The following is a 17,865-nucleotide window of genomic DNA, read 5'->3' as shown; positions in this document are numbered from 1 at the left end:
TTATTTTAAGTTGCCATGGCAATTTTAATTTAAATATTATGACAAATTTTACTATGTAGCATCTTAAATATAGTTGTGTAACCATGACATTTTTTAATTTAAACCTTTTTTGTCATGGCAAATTTTACTCCATTTTATGCCATGGCAAACTTCTTTAATTAACATGTTCAAAAACGTGCAAACTTGCCATGGCAAAGTTATAGATGTTTAAAAATATGGCAAACTTTGTAGATGTTAAAAAATATGGCAAATTTGCCATGGCATTTTAAAATATTCAAAAACATGACAAAGTAATGATGTTCAAAAACATGGCAACCCGCAACCTAAGATGTTCAAAAACATGGCAAACTTGCCATGGCAACTAAAATCAGTATTGTTTATAAATGTATTTTTTTCCATAGCAACTAAATGCATTTTTTGCCATGGTTCATTTTGTCTTTTTGCCATGTCCATCCAAAGAATGTTTGTCATGACCATTAGTTTGAGAACACGACAAGTTTGTTCTTTCAAAATTGTTTTTTCCATGGCAAAAAGTTTTGATTCTTTGAAATTTGTTTTGCCATGGGGATTACATGTACGATATCATTAGCTCATTAAAACTTAAAATGTTTTCTCCATTTTTTTCGAAATTTTTTATGTGTCCAGAGATAACTTTTTCCACCATATCACTTCATGGCAACTTTTTCCTTTTTTTGTAAATTTCTTAGTGATGGCATCTTTTTGTACTGTAGAGATGCAGGTTGCCATGACTTATTCCTTTTTTGTACCATTTTTTAAAACATTAACTTGAACATGGCAATTTATTGCATAGAATGGCAAAAGCCCATGGCAATTTTGTCGTGCAAAAGACCAGTGTTTATTAGTCACAGAAAAACTGGGCTTTTTACTAGTCATACACGGGCTTTATTTTTTGTTTTTGTTTTCACAGGAAAAAGGACTAAGGCCCGGTGGGCGGGGCGTTCGGGCTGGGGCGTTCTTCTTCAATCGATGCCCCTTCCATCCCGAACGAAACGTTCGGTCTCCAGACGGAACGGTCGGTTGTTATCGACGTCCAAAACAAATCATGAATCCGTGCCGCAGTGCATCGTCCGATCACGATCTGGTAGCACAAAGCTGCCTCTGAAGAATGTTGCTGCCTCTGAAGAATGTTGCAGTCAGAAGCAGAGCTCCTCTGCTCCGCTCCCCCGATCACTTGACGAACTTCTGCACGCCTTCGAAGAAGTCCAGCATGTAGTCCTCGAGATCCTCAAGGGTGTACTTGACGTGCTTCGACGCCGAGTGCCGGCTGCCGCCGGACGACGATCCCGTCTGCGGCCTCGGCCGAGACAGGAACGACCGGTACGCCGGGATAAGCCGCTCCGACACGGCGATGCGGAGCTCCTCCCGGAGCTGCGGGTCGATCACTTTCCACGCCGTCTGGTTCCGGTACAGCTCCTCGAACGCCGCGTTGAAGCTCCTCGCCTTGTCCTTGACCGTCGGCGCCGCGCTGCCGCCGTCGTCCCTGAGGACGGACAGCACGGTGATCCACGACGCCCGGAGGTAGCCCGTCTCGTACTGCCGGATCTGGCCGCGGTGCCGGCGGATCCAGTCGTCGCCGAGGAGCTCCCGGAGCGGGGAGTCCATCACCTTCTGCACGATGTAGTAGAGGTTGTTCATGAGGAATATGTGTTTCAGGCCGGCGTCGTCGTAGAGGCACGACTTCTCGTCCATCTTGCGCAGCAGCCGGGTCAGCAGCTCGAGCATGCACCGCCCTGACGGCGTCGACGTAGCGCCCCCGCCGCCGCCGGTGGCTTCGTCGCCGTCGACCGCATCGGCGGTGTTGACGAGGATCATGTCCAGCGTGCTGCGGCAGTCGGCGAGGAGGCCGCAGTAGTTGATCACGTAGCGGTTCATTGGGTGGATCTCTCCGCCCTGCACGGGCCTCCGCGACGACTCGCCCTGGATGGCGCTTCCGAACTCCTCGATCGTGCGGCGCACGGTGGAGCCCAGCCGCGCGGCGACGGCTGAGACCTCGGCGGAGAAGAGCTCGCGCGCGTCTCCGGTGAAGAGGGCCTCGAGCTCCGGCGCGACGTCGGCGAGCGCCTCGTACATGCCGAGCGTGCGGTAGAGCTTCTCGGTGGCGCGCGCAGACATGGCGACGGCGTCCGCGAAGCCGAGCAGCTGCAGGACGCAGCCCCTGGAGACGTCGGCGAAGCACTCGTGGCCGAGCTCCTTGTCGGACGCGAAGACCTCGTCGCAGAGACGCCGCTCGCCGGCGAGCAGGGTCCTGACCACGGCCCGGATGGCATGGTTCCACCGGCGCATCTTCTGGTCGAGCACCTGCCATTCCATCCTTAACACCTCTTCGATGGCGACGGGCTCGGCGGCGCCCAGTTGGTGCGCCACGGCCTCCGTGATGGCGTCGCGGCGGGTGGTGACGTAGACCTGCGCGAGCTCCGGGCCGTAGCCGGCGCGCAGCATGCGGTCCGCGACGCCGCGGACGGAGGCGGCCGCGCGCGGGGAGAGGCGCGGCGACGCGTCGGGCGGCGTGGCCGCGTCGTCGAGGTCGTCCGAGGAGAGCGAGAGGCGGCGCGCGGACGAAGAGCAGAGCAGCGCGCGCGCCTCCTCCTCCAGGCGCGGCATGGCGGCCTGCACGGCCTCGGCCGCGCGGGAGGCGAGGCCGCCCTGGAGCGAGGCCGCGGCGAGGGCGTCGTCGACGGCGTACAGGTAGTCGGCCATGCCGGACGACGAAGACGAAGAGTTGCACCGGCGGATGACGTCCTCCGCGGCCGCAAACGCCTCCTCCTCCTGCTCCTCCCTCTCATCGCACCCGTACGCCTCCCCGGCCGGTTCACCCTCCGCAGGAGACATCGGGAGCAAGCGCGCGTCGTAGATAGACAGCACGCGCATCATGTCATCGGCGGCGTTCTTGGAGACGGCCATCCTCTTCGCTACGTCCGTGGCCGGCGCCTCCGAGACCGAGAACGACGCGCTGGTGCTCGCCATGGTCGACGCGACGCGATCGTCCGGTGGGAGGGAACCGCAAGAAACCTCGCTGCTGCTGCTGCTTCTTCTGGTTCGGTGGTCTCGTCGCCGCGATGGTGGCGTGGGAAGACCGTGCGAAAGTATACGCCACCTACGCCGTGGTTTTAATCGCCTCGCAACGTTGACGCGCGACGGGCCAACCAACCGAGCACGGTCGCCGTTGCCGTGTCAAGCAATTGCTAGATTATCACCGCGGTTTTTGGACCGCCACGGAATATTCAGAGGTGCGGTTCATACCTGTGCTCGACCGATAAATGTCGCCATTTCTTTTCTGCTTTTTTTTTTGTTTATAAAGATGAACAACCGACTGTCCGCTTCAGTTGAATAGTGGTGCTTGGATGGTTGATCCTCTGTCAGGTTCACGGAAAAGTCGTCTCATATTCACTTGGATAAATCAGGACCTCCTCTGCAGTTGGCCTCAAAAGTCAAAACCAATAATACTACACTTACGGATTGAATGCAACGGAAAAAATCTACAGGCTGATGTGTTGCGCTACAGTTCCCTATTTTTGTCTGCAGGCCCCACCCTGATTTACATGGGGCTAACCAAAGGGAGTCACATATGTCCGTAATCTCATTCCGTAAGCAATAGTCCGGTAGCATTATTGCCCGAAAACTGAGACACTTATGGGTATATCTGGCCATGGGCCGGGCCGGGCTGGGCTTGGGCCGGGCCTAAAAAAGCCCACGACAAAAAACTGAGGCCCAGGCCCTCCCAAACCCTACCATCGGGCCTACTTTTCAAGCCCAAGCCCGGCCCATCCAGTAAAAAGCCCTGAAAAGCCCTTAGGGCTTAGGGCCATGGGCCGGGCCTGTTCCTTAAAATGCCAATATGCCAAGCCCAAGCCCGTCCAGGCCCTGCTGGTGGGCTCAAAACTCAGGCCCAAGCCCGGCCCACGGGCAAGCCCATCGGGCCTAGGCCCTGGATTTTAGGGCCGGGCCTGGGTGGGCCGGCAGGGCCAGGCCTGAGATGGCCAGGACTACTTATGGGGCTGGGGTCACGGAAGGAACTTACAGGAAGACGTGTGCCAATATAATCAATCAGTCCCCTGCATTTAACCTTGGGGACCGGCCCATGGTTAATTCCTGCGTCTCCACCTCAGCCCCGTAAGAGTTTTTCGTATAAAATTTCCGTAAGTGTAGCATCTCTCCACCGATAATTAGACTAGCGACTGGCAATGTGTTGCTCTCCCTGTAATTGCACGGACAATGGTTTGCTTGTCTATGATAACTCAGGTGATTTTCCCAAACGTTGTTGTGGGAATTTGAAGATTAATTTCGTATGAACAAAATGAACTAAATCAAAAGCTATTATTTTCAGAAATAATTGTGCGTGAACAAAGAGTATGCATGTATGTTCGACCATTTGAGTTGTAACAATTAAATTCGGGTATGCATGTACTACAAAATATTGTTAGTGGATGAGGATGTGGTATATTTGGTAATGTGAATGACTGAATGTTAAGAAAATTAAAGTTAGTGAGGATCAACTATTTAGATATTAGATGATGTCCCGCTCGTTGTTGTGGGAATCTTAGTAAAACATAAGCATAAATAGATCATATAAAACTAAAATTATTGCATTTTTACCCCTAGTTGGTTCATACCCACGGGTTTTGCCCTTACTTTTCGAGCTTGCTCAGTTTTGCCCTTACTTTTTCCGTCGTGGTCCCTCAAATGCCCTTTGACCGTTTGACCAAAACTTTGAAAATTCATAACTAATTCATATGAACTTAGAAAAATGAAAATAAGATATCAAAATGTTCAAATAAACATTACCTTTATGTGCATATCATTTGCATTCAGGACAAAAGCAGCCTTTAAACTACCTGAGGTAATTATTGTTATTAACATTATTAAAAATAAAAATGTATAAACAATATTTTTTTTCATGAATAAAAATTACATGCAAATGTAGGTGATGTTTTCTGAACATCCAGATATCTTATTTGCATTTTTCTGAGTTCGTATCATCTTGTTAAGAATGTTCTAACGACTTTGACAATTATTTGGAAACTTCATAACAAGTTGATACGAACTCGGAAAAATGCAAAAAGATATCAGGATGTTCAGAAAACATCACCTACATTTGCATGTAATTTTTATTCATGAAAAAAAAGTGTTTATACCTTTTTATTTTTAAAATTGTTAATAACATTAATTACCTCAGGTAGTTTAAAGGGTGCTTTTGTCCTGAATGCAAATGATATGCACATAAAGGTAATGTTTATCTGAACATCTTGATATCTTATTTGCATTTTTCTGAGTTCATATGAATTAGTTATGAATTTTCAAAGTTTTGGTCAAACGGTCAAAGGGCATTCGAGGGACCTCGACGAAAAAAGTAAGGGCAAAACTGAGCAAGCTCGAAAAGTAAGGGCAAAATCCGTGGATAGGAACCAACTAGGGGTAAAAATGCAATTGTCCCTATTTGGGAAACAATAAAGTATATGAAGCATGTGAAATAAATGTTGTACAAAATAGAAATCTATTAAATTGACCTACATATATTTGCTTCAAATGTATAATATACAAATATATGTAGGTCATGCAACAAAAAAGTGTTACATGACCGTCTATATCCGCACAAAAATAAGTGAAACAAATTGACATGCATGGTTGCATGAATAGATTACTGCATAAATTGAAACTGATGACCACATGTATAATATGATGACATGACATAGTTACACGAAGAGAAAAAATAGATAGTGAGTTGCAACTATTCAAAAACAAAGGATATCCCGCTCAAAGAAAAATTATTTAGATATATCGGATAGACTCAAATCTTCGCTAAATCCATGTGTCATGTTATTTTCCCCTGCTCGTAAGCTCACATGAATGGGTGTGATAGTATCTGTACAATACGAGTATGTAATGACACTTCCTAGGTCAGTAACAACATTGCTGCCCAACCACACGGGATGTGTTGTTAGAGCATCTACAGCCGGATCTCTCAAACACGCCTTATTCGCCTAGGCGAGCTGTCCGGTCACTGCCCGGTCACAATTTTTTGATACAGATGGCCCCTCAAACTGTCCTCAAACGCCCGGACTGAACGGCACCCCCGTATCCAGCTCAAATATGGGGTGAATATGGGGCGCCCGAGCACGAGTGCCACGTCGGTCTGACGGCGGGCTCCCACGCGGAAACGCCCAGAACCCGGCGATCTGATGAACGCCGCGTCCGTCGCCGCGGTGTGAATGTCGTGTGGTGCCACTCCGGCTCGCCGCCCAAGACCAAATCTGCCAATTTAACCTGGCCAACGTCCCGCAACCCTAACCCATCCCCTCCCCCCCTCTCCGCCCCACGGGTCCGAGCTAATCCACCTCCTCCCTGTCCCGCTCCGGCGCTCTGCCCACCACTACTGCAGGATGCTGCTAACGCGACACTACGATCAGAGACCCTTTGACGAAACTGTGTACGATGCCATAATCGCAAACGGTGATGTAAAAAACCCGTCAAAAAAGGTGCAAAACGTTTGCGATGGAGGATGCATCAAACATGGTTCAGATTTTAGTTGCGTGTGCGATGCAGGGCATACGGTTCAGCTCAATTAACTATTTGCGATGAGGAGGAACAAAAGAAACGGGCAGCCAGATGAAGGTGTGTGTGCGATGTACAACATACGGTTCACTCGGATGAACGGTTTGTGATTAGGCAACACAAAAGAAACGGTCAGCCAGATCAAAGGTGTGTGTGATTACAGCATGCGGTTCACTCGGATGAACTATTTGCGTTGAGACATGAGAACATAAACGGTTCAAATGAACAAGATGTGTGTGATACGAGGCAAACAGGTCTATAATCGAAAACACGTGCGAAGACCGATAACAACACAGACGATTACTGCTAACAAGCCGTGTGTGTTGTGAGGAAACGATTGCTGGTATATAATTGTGAGTGATTGATGAAAACATCACCAACGGGTTCCATTGTTTAGTCCGTGTGCGATGTGATTTTCTTTGTCCGCACAACATCTACGCTCTGTCTACAAAGCATCAACATATACACTTAAAAAGACAGCATTGCATAACCAAATTAAGCATACAATTACACAAGTGACTACACACATAACATTTGCACACACCAAAGTAAGCAATTACATGCATACTAAAGTAGGAGAAACAAGGATCTAATCATCTACTTATTGTTGGGACGACACTTGCCATTGCTCTGCTTCCGGCTGGATCCCTGGCCGTTTTGGGGAAGGAGGCACTTCCTCATGTCAACGATCCGCATGTACAAGTCGTAGCTCGTATATGCCTCCTTGGCTGCGTACACGACGTGGGCTTTGTCGAGTTTCTCCATCCAGGCCGAGTGCCAGGCACGCTTGTCCTTGTTGCACGAATCCTTCATGCCTCTGTAGTAGTGGTCGATGATGGCCTTGGCGAGGTGAACCAGTGAGTCCTTCTCATGCTCCTTGCTGCCCCAGATCTTGTATTGGCCCTGGATGTCGACAAGATTCTGGCAGGCGATGCCCGAACTCTCGAGCGCCTTTACATCGTTGGTGATGTCCACCGTAGCGAACATGTAGTGGGGGCTATTGACAAACCTAGCGAAACGCTCGCAAGGCCTTATGGCCAGGCAGTAGTGGTAGACGAGGACGTGGTGGCGCACGCACATCTGGGCGACGGCGACCTTGGGACGAGACCCGGCACGAGCGCGGGTGTACTCGAGGTTGAACCCGACCACCTTGTACTTCTCCTCGGCAAGCAACATCTCCATGATGTGGATGGAGTGCTCCACCCAGACCGGGTCGTTGGTGTACACCACCGAGAGGTCCATGAACTTTCTGTGGGTGTCCACCACGGCATGCATGGTGAACTGCTGCTCGTCGTCGGCAGCCGCTCGGAGCGCCATTGGAGCCGCGCAATATACCCTCTAAGAATTTCTCGTGGTGGGTGTGCTTCTTGCAATGGTGGGGCGCGATCAAAAGGTTGAAGAGACATAAGGGTAGGTTAAATGGCCACTGTAATAAATGGGGGCCGGCTGGCCTGTAATCGTCACGTCTTGTCACGGCATTCATAGCGGAGGATTCCAGAATCCAGTGCACGCTTGACAACACCGCACCACACGCGTGGGCTCGAAGAGGCGCCAAATGTATCGTCGGTGAGCCTGTTCCCGCGCTACCGCACTGTTTACCGTGCAAGCTTCCTGCCCGGCTAGTTTGGCCACGGGTCAGCTAGAAGAGGGACAAATCATGGGCGTTTATTGGCAAAAAGCTTTGTAAAAACGAAGTGTGTGGAATGACTTTGGTCATAAGTTTACCCTTGGGTGATGAGGTCAAAGTTACACAGAAGGGTGATGATGGACACTCGAGTGCGATAATTAATTCTGCGCTCTACAGTGCACACGGTGGAAGAAACCAACTGTGTGCAATAATGTCGATCGCAGTCGAGTTAACTATATAGATTGTGTGCTGTGAGATCGACAAGGTAAACTGATTCGAGAATGGTTAATAAAATCTAAGACCATTGCATATTAAGGTCAAAATAGTGCTAGCAATATATGAGTCTCATACGATGCCATTTCAACGATTGTACCACAAAAGCTTGAAATGTTACAAGGTTCAAATTCCAGAGTTATATGGCTCAAATTCAAAGATTACAAGGTTCAAACTGATATTAGAAATGAAATTCAGCTCATCAGCTGCAAATGCTCGGGCTGATCCGCTGAGCATGGATATCAGAGAGGTTCAAACTTATATCACCGCTTCTAAGTCTGGTTTCGAAACCTCACAATTTCTGCAAAGGGGTCAGCCACTGAGAACTCATGTATGGGGTTGACACAATGACTTCTGATTACTCTGTCATATGAAGTACCAAAATGAAATTCAGCATTTTTGGAGCCTACTCCATTCTGCCACAGGCGCTGGCGCTGATCAACAAACCATTCATTTTTGCGAAATAAATGTAGGGCAAACCTTATTTTCTTCAGCACCCTTGCTCCGAGAACAAAGAACCTGACGAATATAATCTCCGGTAGGGTCCCTCGGTAGTTCTTCAAAGTAATTTCTGAGAGATGCAGATCTAGGCATCAATGTGATTGTTATATTGTATCACATTATCCACCACTGGGCCTAATCTTATCTGTAAAAGAAGAAAACGTGTTAGTGCCTACATGCAGTTTTGAACATTACGACATGCCTATTTGGTTTGCAGGATTTGTAAGATGCACTAACATGCCATCTTCAATCTGACATGATTAACATGGGCATTTGATTACATTCTAGAAAAATGTAGCCTTCTTCACAAGAGGTTGGAGTGGATGAAAAGTTCCCTAAAAAAACTAGTACAGATGAATCCAAAGGAGAAATGCTTATTGATTGTAACCATATGGATCAAGCAACCAATATGGGGGGGGGGGGGGGACATGTATGTACTGAAATCCTCCAAAAGAACCTTCAGAAATCGTAGTACATTGTCATTGTAAACTTGGAAAAGGTGTCACAAATTGAACTCCCTTATGGTTAACATTTAACAGAAAAGGAACATCACCTCAATATATAGCTTCTCCAGGCACGAAAAGCACCTCAGGAAACTGCCAATTTGCTCCAGGTCGGGGCCGATAGATTCTAGTGCCAAGACCTTCACTGTGCGCAATTTCGGGGTCAAACTTGTCGGAATCATTTTCTGAATGACAGACGAACAAACATCTTCAAATTAGAAATAATGTTAATTTGTAGAAGAAAAGGTAGAAGGCGGCTGTTGTACCTGAACGGGTGTGGATCCAATAACAAGTTCGGAGTATTTGTCAGACAAGTAGCCCACCGCTGTCAATTTCGGCGCAGAAATGACATTGATTCTTGTTGGACCTTCTTGATCAACTACAAGTAATCTCTCAAGTGCAGGTGTGTCCTCAATGACCATACCGTGGTACACATCTTGTGATGTCTTCCTGCCGCACCAGCAACACACATAAATAGTCCGGAGAGTCATGGAGATGATGTGGAAGGTACTCAACCCATTGATCGCCTGAAGACGAAGGTACTCGAGTGCAGTACAGCCACGGAGCAGGCGCTCCATGTCACCGTTTGAGAGGCAGACGGCGACGAGCTCGAGGTGCTTCAGTCGTGGTAGAATAAGAGCGGGCGCGTCATTAGGGGGGAATGGAAGTTCCTGAACTTGGCGGCGCGCAGCGTGGGCGCGAGGCGGAGTGCGGACATTGCCAGCGACCACATATGCCCATCATCAAAAGTGAGCTCCTCGAGCTGATCTAGGATGGGGGATCGGAACCAGTCGTCAAGCTTGGCTCGGTCCTTGCCATTGGAACAGAACTTGCCCATTCTAAGGCCTCTGGTTGGGCCAAGGTGACTGCCGAGGATCTTGGAGAATGCATCCAAGCTTTTGCGATAGCCATGGCAGAGCTCGTGGGTGTCGATGCGGTCGAGAGGGCTGGAGTTCCATAGGGGGCGCCACCACCGCGCCCCATATTTGATTGGGAGGAGGGAGATGATGACTGTCAACATATCATCGAGGAGGCTGCTGATGAAGTCTAGGCCTGCTGGAGTCGCTTGCGGTTCTAGCTCGCCCCGCCTCCGCTTGTTGGCAACCCCGTTCTCCACCTCCGGAGTCTCCTTGTCAGCGGCGCTTTCTGATAGAGATGGGAGTACAGGGAATATTTAGTTAAAACAGGGCAATAGAAAAGTGTATTGGTAACTAGAAGTTATTAGGTAGGAATATAGTAAGAAAAGGGAATAACAATTGGTTGCTTAAATACTACACAATTCATTTGACATTGCTGGGTAAGTCAACATGCAGATAGTTGAAAAGAAAAACTTACTTCGAACAAAGTCCGGACGGATGATTTTGTCGGGGAAGTTAGCATATATCTCATGACCAGGCCCTTTTATGTGTAGTGCAATTTTAGTGCCAGCTTTCAGTACATAAAACTTAGAAATTTCTTTCCAAAAGCTAGTGCCAAAATAGGAGTCACCACGTTCATCAAGTCTTACAGTAGCAGCGATTGTAAATCCATGGTTTGTGTACAGTATGACATCCGTGCAGTCTTGATCTATGTAAAGGGAAAGATTGTGCACTACATAATCTGTTGCATAGCAAGGGATGCGCTGCAGAAAATGGTAGGATTGTTAAAGAAAATATGGTAACATGCAAATATGGGCCCAAATTGAAAGAACTGTACAACAGTTGAAATCGAAGGACAAAAATCTATAATTAAACAGATAGGGTAAACATGATGGCATGGAAATATGAGAGTAATCGAAAGAACAATACATCATTAATTTGCCTAATATAGAAAGAAGAGGGGAAAATCCCCTTTGATGTATATGGTGCATGTGGAACCTTTTATCCAAATGTAGCAATATTTAGAATATGTTCAGGAAAGTAGGCCATGCCAACTGATTTAGGGTGAGATTGAACATACCACGCGCGTCCTCAAGTTATCTGGTACGATGAGATGGAATCTCTGGCGGAGGTCATAAAGTCCTGATGTGTCGGTGCATTGTACATTCCATGAATGAAAGAAACCCCTCAAATCAGCTCGAATAAAAATGAATTCACGGCGATTTCTGCCAGGTGATTAAAGGAGGCAGATGAACTGGGATAAGAGATGAGATAATATCTTATTAAATTAGTTACCTTGTCGTCCATGAGAAAGAACACTCAGTACGGTAGATTTCCCAACCGAGCAGAGCTGGGTCGACCGCGAGCAGCGTCGAGAAAGTCGATGGCGATAGATGGCGGCAAGCGGAAGCGGCGAAATGCGGTGGGATTTGCCGGCAGCCTGGCGGCGGCGGCAGGCGTCGAGCTAAGTATTTACCGCCGCGATAGGCGGTGCCATGGCATAGACGTGGAGGAGCTTGTGCAGGTGTGAATGGGGACTGTACCAGAGGGGGTGGCGGGCGGGGTGAGGGTTTTTGTGACGTGAGGATGGTGAGGATTTTCTTTTTTCTTTATTGAATTGGGTGGTGAGGGTTTTCTGTCCCACAAAAAATTTTGGGGGCGACGGTTTGCTAGAGCGAACCGTGTGTCATTGACGCAATAGGCAAAATGAAAGTCATTGCACACGGTTCCAATTTTGGGAACCGTGTGTGATTGACGTACTACCTCCGTCCTGGTTTATTGGCCCCCTTTGTAATTTTTACCAAATTTTAACCAAATATTTAATATACTCAGACATAGATAATAAGCGTACACGTACATAAGCATAGTTCAACCATAAGTACATAGTTCAACCGTCATTAAGCTTACTCAAGCGTACATAGTTTGATCCATCCCACATCTCATCTCACATGCCGGCACGATCCTTAAGCTTCTCCAGGTAATCGGCGTACGCGTTGTGCGCCACCCTACAAGAGTACTTCTGCCTGAAGGAGCCAACGGCACGTCCTCTTGCATGCGCCAGAACACTTAGATACTCGTCATGAAGCTTGTGGTTGCAAAATGGGCATCCATAGCCGTCGTTCCAGGTCCTAATACGCCTGTTATGCATTCCCTCATAAAAGCTCCCTCAGGATTCGCCTCTTGTACCTCCTCTGGGCATCTTCATCCGCGCTGTCCACATCGTCAGACGGCACCTATACAAATAGTAAAACAAATTTGGCATCAAATCACTGATTACATGTCGTGAAGTAGGATTAGGAATTTATGGCTATTTATTTATACATATCCAGAGATTATGGTTCGATTTTTAAGCACATTCGTTTATGTATAGACCAATATTGAAGAAAATAATGACACAAACATATGTAGGTCATTCAAAATCAATTGTCAAGTCCTGGCTAGGAATTATTAGCACGAACACTAACCCTAGTCGGATTACTAACAGAAATCATTTGCACAGATGAAACAACTAATCACTTATCACCTGTACCATTCAAACAATCAATACACTACACGGATCTAACGAAACTTACTCAGATTTCATGGATTGGGAGAACATAACCATAGGATTTCTATTCCAAAAAGGGGGAGGCAGGAGTAACCAGAGAAACCCTATGATCTATTTGACACATAAATGGGTATAGATGACTAACCAGCTGTCCGTCGTCGTCGGAGTCGTCGCCGGAGTGGTCGTCGGAGTCGTCACCGGAGTGGTCGTCGGAGTCGGTGTGGAACTCCGCCTCCGGCTGTGGAAGCTCGATGCCGTCGACGACGTCAGGGTGCAGCGATAACTCGCGGCGGTGACAGCAACCTCTGTCTCCATCTCCACGCTGTGCTCCAGTGCTTTAGCAGCCCCGGCGTCGCCACTCCCTCCGAATGGGCGCTTCGGCGGCATCCTCATACACTGACGGCTTTGAGGACTGAGAGCGGCGTCGAGGATGCAAGCGGAGAGAGAGGATTGTGTGTGTGTGGCGAGGATGGGGGGTGCGGCCGCTCGGGCGCACCATTAATATGGAGTAGTGGGAGTTGTGGGAGAGAGGCGGGCGGTGGTCAAACCGATGGCTCGCCTCCCGGTGAGCCTGCGCACCGGACTGCTGGCATGCCTATCGAAGTTTCACACAGCTACTCGCACGCCTCCCGATGACACTGCGCAGCGAGCACGCCTCCGTCAATTCACACACCTGCACGCACGCCTCCCCGACTGCCTGCGCGGCGGACTGCTCGCATGCGTCCCCGTCAACTCACGCCTGCTCGCACGACACACGGGTCGCGCGTCGGCACATATATTGTTTTTCTATTTGGATGATTAATGTTGCCGCTTTATTGCTTAACCGAAGCATGGCACGTATTCATTGTTGGTCTAACGCTCACGGTTCGAATAAATAATTCGTTTGGGATATTGGTTCCCAATTATTAATAATCTCCCGTCTGTAATTAGATAAAGATTATATCAAAACTGGTCCCAAATTTGACAAAAAAAGTACAATGCCAGTTTGTATTGGTGTCCATATGACAACACGATAAGTTTCATGAATTTCAAATAAGTTTTGGATGTACTATAATTTAAAAATCAAGATTCTCAATGTTTGAAATTTGTTGCACGGGGAGTAAACATGCACCCAGTGAGACACATGTGTTTTCGCAGTCCATTTAGGTGCATTGTCACGTGTGCATGTAGCTCAAATTTGATTTTTGCACATTATACCCGTAGAAAATCAATCAATTAATGTACTAAAACGTATTAATGATCTCTGTGATTTTTTTGAAATTAAAACGTCCCTCCTTTGATAACATATCTTTGGTAACATATATGTTCACCGCGGGATAATTAATTTAACATGCATCGTAGTTGTGGTGGATTCGCGGTGTGTGTGTGGGTGTGTGCGTCTGAGGATGGCGGGTGGCTTGCAGTACACTACGAGTTGTGAGCCACCGTGTGGGTTGGCCGTTTTGTTAGGCAGGCCGGTGCCACATCAGAGTCGTTAAATCAGTATTTAAAACATTACACAACCCTCTCATACATACATGTTTTGGCCACATGCAGTCGATGGTTGTCCTACACGACACTCAATACTCGCGTGTGACGCTTTCTGTGGGCCCGCGAGGTCGTCGTCCATCACTTTGACGAACAGCCGGCAGTGAGGTTAATTTGACCAACAAGGTAGAATCTTTTTTGTTTGTGTTATGGTGGTATATAGTATGTGTCGAAGAGGTGGGAGGGGACTAGCATATATACTATACGTACGCGTTCGTGAACAAGTACACCTCACTCAGTGTCGGGACTTTTTGGTTTCCGAGGCACGTGCCACATCAAAATTGTGAAATTGGCTATTCAAACATCACACAACACCTTTTTGGGCCACATGCATATCCTATCTAGGACACTCACGTGTGACACTTCCATCTATGGGCCCACGAGGCCATCGTCGATGCATGCATGCATCACTTACCTACATCGGGAGAGGTCAATTAATTTCACCATCGATGAGGATTCTTTTGGGTTGTACATATATTACGGCAGGAGCATATAGTATGCAGTGAAGAGGGGGGAAGGGGGCCATCATATGTAGTACGCTTGATGAACCTCGCTCTGTGTGGGTGCATGGTTTATGGTTTTTGAGGCATGTGGCACATCAAAGTTGTGCGTTTTGGTATTCAAGATATATATGTTTGGCCCACATGCAAAGCGGTGGTGGTTGTCCTCTCGCACCCACTTAAGCAGTTATCAACGATATCGATGCTTTCCAACTATGGGCCCGCTTGTCCATCACTACTTTTTGCCTGACAACAAGAGAGGTTAATTTGAATTAGGAGGGGATTATTATTTTTGCTCTGGGATGACATGCATGATACAGTTTGAGCATACACACATGCATGTCTATGCATGAATCCCCCCATCGAGTCGAAATGGCTAGTACAACGACACATCATGAACTGATCTCGCTCTGTGTGGGGAGCTAGTGTACGATTTTTTAACGCACGCGCCACATCAATGTTGTGTATTCAAACATGCATGCATGCATCACCTCCATACATATGCATGTAGTGGTTGCCTTCGAACGGTACACTCCCTCGCGTGGTTATCGGCGACAAGCCTATATATTCGTGGGCCTGTGTGGACATCCATGATCTCCTTGACCAACAACAAGATAGATTACCATGGCGGATTCTTCATTTGGTTCGTGTTATCGTAGTATAGGTCATGGTGAGATTCAAACCTTAAGTTTGAGCGCATATACTATGCACGCATGCATGCATGAATCCCCGTCGTTGGCTTGAAGTGTGGTGTAACATACATATGCATCGTCAACCTAACCCTCACTCAGTGTGGGGATTTCTAGTTCGAAATCACGGTGCCACATCAAAGTTGTTCCATTGCTACTCAAAAACACACCTCACCTACATATGTTTGGGCCACACGCATGCAGTGGTTGTCTTCGGGGACTAGCTACTTGCGTGATTATTGGCGAGCTAGCCCGTCTCCGGGGTCGCATGGACGGCCATCACTTTGACCAACAACAAGAGAGGTTGTACGACCAAGGTGGATTATTCTTGGTCCGTTTTACGATCCATCTTGGTGAGATATGCCTCTCTGGCCCGCGGACTGAAAGTGTGTGTGTGTGTGGGGGGGGGGGGGTTGCTACTTCGCACTTTGCTAGGTGAACCTCGGTTGGGGGGGGGCATGCATTCATAGCTTAGGATTCCCTTCGTGACGACACGAGGGGGGGGGGCTGCTAGCTACTTCGCACTTTGCTAGGTGAACCTCGGTTGGGGGAGGGGGGAGGGGGCATGCATTCATTGCTTAGGATTCCCTTCGTGTTGACATGAGGGGGGGGGGTGGGGGCTGCTAGCTACTTCGCACTTTGCTAGGTGAACCTCGGTTGGGGGGACATGCATTCATAGCTTAGGACTCCCTTCGTGCCAACACGAGGGAGGGGGGCTGCTAGCTACTTCACACTTTGCTAGGGTGAACCTCGGTTGGGGGGGGGCATGCATTCGTAGCTTAGGATTCCCTTCGTGCTGACACGAGGGAGGGGGCTGCTAGCTACTTCGTACTTTGCTAGGGTGAACCTCGGTTGGGGGGGGCATGCATTCATAGCTTAGGATTCCCTTCGTGCCGACATGAGGGAGGGGGCTGCTAGCTACTTCACACTTTGCTAGGTGAATGAACCTCGGTTGGGGGGCATGCAATCATAGCTTAGGATTCCCTTCATGCCGACACGATGGAGGAGGGGGGCTGCTAGCTACTTCGCACTTTGCTAGGTGAAGCTCGGTTGGGGGGGGGGAGGGGGCATGCATTCATAGCTTAGGATTCCCTTCGTGCCGACACTAGGGGGTGGGGGCAAGCAATACCGTGCACTTTGCGAGAGAGGCGCCACATCGAAGTTGCATTTGGTATTTGAAAATCAAACCACCCTTTTGATACATAAATTTGGTCCACATGCAAGTGTGTTCATGTTCTGACCCTCTCCCGTGTCATTTTTCGCCAAATTTATGAACATTAGACAAGCCGGAGACGCAACAGACACAGTTCACTCAAACTAACCATGTGCCACGCCGGTGCCCCTGTCACGCTCACATCCGCACGGTACATTGGGCTCCACGAGGCTCCCCCTCTCAAAAATATCTGCCCGCCTCGAGGGTTTTTCTGTTTCATAACACACGGTTGTTATCTCCGGACCGTGTGCGATGTTTCTTGTTCCCAATCCCACCTGCATCCCTAGAAAATATCTACTCGCCTCAAGGGTTTTTCTATTTCATAACACACGGTTGTTATCTCCGGACCGTGTGCGATGTTTCTTGTTCCCAATCCCACCCGCATCCCTAGAAAATATCTGCCCGCCTCGAGGGTTTTTCTGTTTCATAACACACGGTTGTTATCTCCGGACCATGTGCGATGCACTATCATCAAAATTTTCAATAGCCCGGCATTTCACTCCCGCGTTTGACTCCCGCGTAGTAAAATTTTCAGTACCGGGGTCATTTCCTCAAACACCCCGCGCCCCCTCCACACACACACACAGCACACACACACACACACACCAAAACCTCCTCGGGCGTGCACGCACACACACACACCGCCTCCCTCGCTCGAAACCCTAGCAAGCCCCCCCCGCCGCCGTCGCCGCAAGGCCTCCATTGGCAACATCTGCCAGTTTGCCCGTGCAGCTTACCCATCGATCTCCATACCCAGGCCGCCCTGAGTTTCTTAGATGACGCCTGCCAAACACCCCCTTTCCCACAGATCCCCATCCCCATCCCCCACTCCAGAGCGTTGCAGCCTAAGCCCGGCTACGCTTCCCGTGGAGCTCGAGGAGCGACTGGCCCAAAAGAGGTGTATAGCGGTCTCTTCGACCGACGTCGCCGAGGAAGTTGATGACCATTACTGGCGGCAGACACTCAAGCAGCGGGCTAGAGTATGCGGGCATGTCTCGGCCGCCGGCTACGACATCGAGGTCATCGACAGCAACGGCCTGAGACGGGCTATGTCACA

At 48.7% G+C, this 17,865-nt stretch overlaps 1 protein-coding gene across 1 annotated transcript; it reads right to left on the bottom strand.

The window, feature by feature from the left end:
• Window positions 1–832: 832 nt before the first annotated feature.
• Window positions 833–3,175, bottom strand: LOC109766675 (exocyst complex component EXO70A1). The gene has a single exon (XM_020325451.4). The coding sequence runs from the start codon at window positions 2,983–2,985 to the stop codon at window positions 1,189–1,191; it is 1,797 nt and encodes a 598-aa protein (XP_020181040.1). The 5' UTR covers window positions 2,986–3,175; the 3' UTR covers window positions 833–1,188.
• Between the last annotated feature and the right edge of the window lie 14,690 nt (window positions 3,176–17,865).

The sequence above is a fragment of the Aegilops tauschii genome, chromosome 7 (genome assembly GCF_002575655.3).
Source record: "Aegilops tauschii subsp. strangulata cultivar AL8/78 chromosome 7, Aet v6.0, whole genome shotgun sequence".
Taxonomy (NCBI): Eukaryota; Viridiplantae; Streptophyta; class Magnoliopsida; order Poales; family Poaceae; genus Aegilops; species Aegilops tauschii.
Note: the sequence above shows the minus strand (reverse complement) of the source record. Positions and strands in the feature narration are given on the sequence as shown.